This window comes from Sitodiplosis mosellana, unplaced genomic scaffold, assembly GCF_009176505.1.
Source record: "Sitodiplosis mosellana isolate CC-2019 unplaced genomic scaffold, AAFC_SMos_1.0 Smas_scaffold_1348, whole genome shotgun sequence".
NCBI lineage: Eukaryota > Metazoa > Arthropoda > Insecta > Diptera > Cecidomyiidae > Sitodiplosis > Sitodiplosis mosellana.
The window spans coordinates 1-5,499 of record NW_022596590.1 but is presented as its reverse complement, the minus strand read 5'-3'; the positions used below and the strand labels follow the sequence as shown (position 1 = coordinate 5,499).

At 34.4% G+C, this 5,499-nt stretch overlaps 1 protein-coding gene across 1 annotated transcript; it reads left to right on the top strand.

Annotated features, from left to right (window-relative positions):
- The first annotated feature begins 227 nt into the window (after nt 1-227).
- On the top strand, nt 228-4,041 carry LOC129571120 (uncharacterized). The gene is made up of 2 exons (XM_055450883.1): nt 228-3,720; nt 3,789-4,041. The coding sequence occupies exon 1, from the start codon at nt 1,531-1,533 to the stop codon at nt 3,685-3,687; it is 2,157 nt and encodes a 718-aa protein (XP_055306858.1). The 5' UTR covers nt 228-1,530; the 3' UTR covers nt 3,688-3,720; nt 3,789-4,041.
- The last annotated feature ends 1,458 nt before the right edge of the window (nt 4,042-5,499 follow it).

Sequence of the window (5,499 nt, the reverse complement as noted above, 5' to 3'; positions counted from 1 at the left end):
TTTATATCATTTTTTTACAAGTTTTCACGTAGTTAAATCCCCCTAGATATAGGCACGGTTTATGTGAAATTCATTTAAATTTCACATGAACTGACATTCATGTCAAATATCTGAAATCTGACAAACCGATTATTTTGTGTGTTGAATTTTTGCTTTGCCAGATAATTGCATGTTTTCTTCGTTGTTGACGATCGTGACAAAAAAATACATATAAAAATAAATCACGTTAGTCGGTGTCTGTGTGTATATTGTAAGCACACATATATGTAGAGTCTATATGCTTCTATACCACGATGAATTGCTCAAATACTTTCACTCTCAAAACGTCCCTCCCCTCTCTACACACGCATAATTCTCCAGATAAATACAGAGGAGCGTTCCAATCAAAAATGAATTTCACAACTGCTAGTCGCAGCACCACGATCATAGTGATCGGTTGTTCCGTTCTTGTGTTGAAAAATGTGCTCTTTTCGCCGGAATAATTTTTTTAATAGATTAACGAAATAGTTTTGGAACCGCAATAACACAATCCACATACACAATAGATTTTGAGTGTATTCATATCTACATGTTATGTATGGTGTCATACTGTGATTATTAAGTTTCTTCATTCTCCACTCATTCGATTCAACAAGACCGTAGTTCTATACGAAGTGCAGGCATAGACATTGGACACAGTTCAGACTGATAAAATAGACAGATGTAGCAACGGAGTGTGAATAAAAGACATAGTTTCGATAATAATTTTTCTGGAAATAATAAAACGTTTTCGGTTTTTGATACATTAAGAGAACGTTGCCAAAGTATGATAAGCATTACATATCGAATGATGATTTAATTGAAATGTGTGTTTGAAAAGACTTGTAAAGGGTGTTGTGATTTAACTCGAAATTACTACCGTTTTTTATGCTGCTAATAAAGCACTATTCTCAACATAAATTATAACGATAAAACAGTAGTTTGAAATTTAAAAAAGGGTGTGAACAGCCAAATAATCTTCGTAAAATATTCGGCACGGCTTTGTTGTTGCAAAGAAGTGTTTCTCCAACACTTGATATGAATGGTGAAATATAACCGCAGTGAAAAATAAATGTTTTTTCTGAAAATCGATATAAAAAATGAACAATTGTGAATGAGCAACCGTTCGATTGAAGAAATTTAAAGAGCATTTTTAACTAATGACAAAATATCGCACAGAAAGAGGAGATAGAGAGAGAGAGTGCGATCAACACAGCATAAAATCCAGCTTAGTTATGTTCAGCGCGCACGTTGAACGGAAATGAGTAATATAATTTGAATTTGAAACTTGTTTCCACGTTTGAGTCATCACGACCACCAGTCGTTTGAGTCATCGTCATCACGAGAACAGAATTGTACTGCGTTCGCTAACCACATACGTCGTGTGCAGACAATCAATTTGGAGAATATTGAAAGAAACTGTTTTGTGAGTGAAAAAAGAGAGCGAGCATTTCCAGACATTGAAAATACACATTGTTTTTGCTCTTGGTCATCGAAAAGCTCGACAGAAAAATGGAGAGATCCAACGCAAGCCGTTTTAATGCGCGTCAAGTCACTGACGATACCTTTGATTCAACCAATAGAAATATGCATGGATTTTCTTTCCAGGTTGGACTTATCCAGCTTTATGCCCTGCGCGCGAAAAAAATGGGCTACGAATTTCGGCTCGCAAGCGAAATGGATGCGGCAGATAAGTTTGATGATGTCGTGTTTGACCACATCGTTGGAAACAACGATGAACACTATTGGAGTTTTGTTCAAACAAAACACAAACTCGACGATAATGCTACCATCAAAGGCTCCGAATTAGAAGAGATTATAGATAAGCCCCCATTCGGTATTGCGAAATATTTTTTATCTTTTGTTCTAATCAATCGGAATTTTGAGAACAAATACAAAAAGGAGAACTTAAAAGACTTTGTTATGGTTACGAATGCAAACTTTGATTTTGAAGCAACTATTAAAGGAAAACCCAAGCCAACGCTGGAATGGAATGATCTTTTTATGGAGGACAGTTTTGAAGAGAATGACAACGACATTTTGAATCTTAGGAATTTTGCCGTGAATAGATACCGATTTTCCGATAAAAATGATAAACTCAAGTTATTTATTCGCAAGAATTTAGTGGAAATCCCTAAAAACTCGAAACATATTTCGCAATTTGCCGCAATTCAAAAATTGTTTGAACTGAGTGCTAAAAACTTGTCCTGTACTACTGCGTTTGAAGAGTGCTTTGCCGAATTTGTGCAGAAGTTTCGATTTGTCACCAATTTTCCGAACGAAGTGAAGTTAAGGGAATATAATGAGAGTTTACTCAAAGGTGGCAACAAATTATGGAATGTTGATTTAGCAAATTCTGCGTTTATTGAAAGAATTCTGGACCTTATGAATTCTAAGAAGGGAGAGAATGTTTATTTAACAAATCGTTTTGAAGATGAACTATTGAGTGAAATCAATGGTATACTCGCCTCTGGCTTTAGTATGGCCTACTGTGAGGATTTGGATGCACATAAAATGCATTTCGATGAAGAATCGTCAAATTTTGATGAACTTTCAAAAAATTTAAACAAATTTTTAAATGGAGAACAACAAGAACGGCAAGTTATTTACCTTCGCACTCAGTCCACACTATTGAGCGCCATTAAAGTGCGTCAAATACTGAAGAGGCATGGGATTTATAAGAATAAAGACGGTTTCATTTTAATTCCATTCAAAAAACTATTACACGATCGAATAAAGCAGTTTGTTTTTGACGCATTAAGAAATCGTAAAAGTCATCACCTTTTGGTAATCTATTTTGAGGACGAAAAAACGCTGATTTCAATTGACGATCAAGTCAAAGACATACTCGATGAGCTACTGACTCTTCTGAAAGAGATAGAATCAAAGAAGAGTAGTTCTGAAAATGGGATAGAATCAAAGAAAAAAATCATTTTGATCAGTCAAAACCCAGAGAATTGGATTATCGGTAAAAAAGACCAGTCAAAACCCAAAGATTTGGATTATCAAGAAGAAAAAGACACCACTTTATTCAAAGATTTAGATTGCAAATCCCAAAACGTGGTACTCGGAACGAAAGTCAATTTCCAAGGAACAATCATGAACTTAAGTGAACTCATCGATAGAGATTATGGTGTGAAATTCTTTGACGCGGAAATAGTCACGAGACTTTTGAATGGGAATAAATTGAAGATAGGCAACGAAAATGTATTCTCTTCCAGTGGCTACGTGGAAGATGATTACATCGGAAATCCTCAAATGTATGAATCTACGGTGACGACTAGTACGCCTGAAAAGAAGAAAAAAATGAACTATGACGAGACGAATGAAAGTGAAGTCAAATGGATTGTGCATATCAATGCCATTGATTTGTGTAGCAACGAACTTGTAGAAAATAATGATGAAAGATTCGAAAAAGTTGCGAAAATGGCAATCCCAGGAGATGCAACGGAAGATATCGATATAGAAATACAACAAACGCTTTTCAAATCAAGTTTTAACGCTAAATTCAATTTTAAGAGGCCAAAAATTGAGCTAATGGTCGAAAAAATCTGTCCGAACTACGAATTGAATGTCAATAATCTGATCGAGGCTCTGAAGAAAAGCAACCCTGCAAAAATTCGGGTCAAGACTCGTCCTTGTCAATGTCATTTGCAGAAAGTGTTATGAGAATGACACCTCTTCACCATGCTGCTGCAAACGGTAATTCTAAATACTTTTGTGTGGAAAGAATTTAATTCAATCTAATTCATTAATCGATTATTTTCCAGGTCATAAGGAGATCGTTCAACTTTTCATTAGTTGATTCAATAGACAACAATGGAAGAACCGAAGAATACCTTATTATCTGACTATTTAAGTAAATTGAGTCATTAAGTTTAGTTTTGCAAGAGGTTATGAATGAACGTAAAAGTAGAAGAATTATAACAGTGCGGAATTCAAATTTATATGAAATTTTTTTAGCAAACAACGATGTAGATTATAAGAAAAAACTAATAAAGAGATTAATATGAAATAAAAAAACGTTTATACGTTCGTCGCACGGTCGTTTTTATCATTTGAATGTATTAAAAATAGGATAGAATGTATGCTCTCCCATTCCCACCTTATGGCAAACAATTAAAGGTCACAAATGAGCTCGTCCATTCCTGGAAATTTTTCTCTCCGTACAAATTCATATATCTCTGCGTATTTTCAACGTGTATTCATCCCTTTTTTGGTTTCCCTAATCCCTGATCATATCCAAAATCTAGACGTATCCATAATACGGTTGATATTACGTCCCATTCGCTCGAACGCTCATTGATTTCTTGTTGATTATGTCGATTTAACCAGTTTTTTATGTTTTTTTTTTATTTACTCTTTTGGTTTTGTTATTGGGAAATGATTTTTTTTTATCAAACAAACAAACACAAAAAAATAGTCCTCTATCCTTCTTCATGATTTTTCAAATTTCATGGAATAAATTAATGTGGTTTTACGGTTCTTACTCATCAACGGCTCGCCATATATTCAACCATATTCTTTCTGAATGAATTTTTTTCTTTTCTTTCGACTCATAAAAAATCTTTTTTGGACCTTTTATCTGGGTTACTTTTGGTTAACCGTAATCAAAATTCGTTTGTTAATTATTAGAATCGTTAGCTTATGAGCACCAATTAGAACCAAGATTATTAATAACTAAAAATTGCATTTGATTTTCTATGAAATTTTGACGGTCATGAGAAGGTTCGTGGATTATTTTACTGCCCATTTCTCTTTGTCCTGGTTTTTATTCTGGAAGCGGTTTGTTGAATTGACTTCTTTGGACATGGTTTCGAAATTCAAGGTCTTTTGGTTTTTTCGGAAATTATTCTTACGAAAATTTTGGAAATCTTTCCGACGGAATTACTTTCGAATAACGGAATCTCGACAGATGGCTTTTGTTCGCTAAATGAAAGAAATTTGGGAATTTTGTGATCGAAACCAAATTCATGCTTTGTTGAGAAACTAAAATTTTAGTTGAAAATGAAATTTTTTCTAAAAATCAGTTGATTTTTTTCCTTTAATTGTAATGAAATGATAGAGAAGCTGTAGAATTCCAGACTGCAACTTCCAGTTGTTGTAAGTTTGAACTACGAGATTTGTCGCTATTCGAAGGTTATTCTGTAGTTGTGAAATTGGCTAATGGAAGACTTGGATCTTGTAAATGTTGATCGTTCCCAATGGTGTAGTGTAAGTATGTGGGACAACTGACCGACTCACACAATCGATTCAACCTCTTTTAATGATAACACTCTGATTCAATGATTGATTCACCTTTGAAAAGATTGATATTGACTCTAGCTTGGCTCTTTCTCTCTTGATCTTGACCTTGAAAATTGACTTTGCAAAAGAAATCTCTTCGTTGGTCTCACCAGAATATTCGTTGGTCAGACAAAGCCAGTCGTTTTTAGCATGGGAAACGAATCTTCTTCTCAAAGATGATGAAGACTTCGAAGT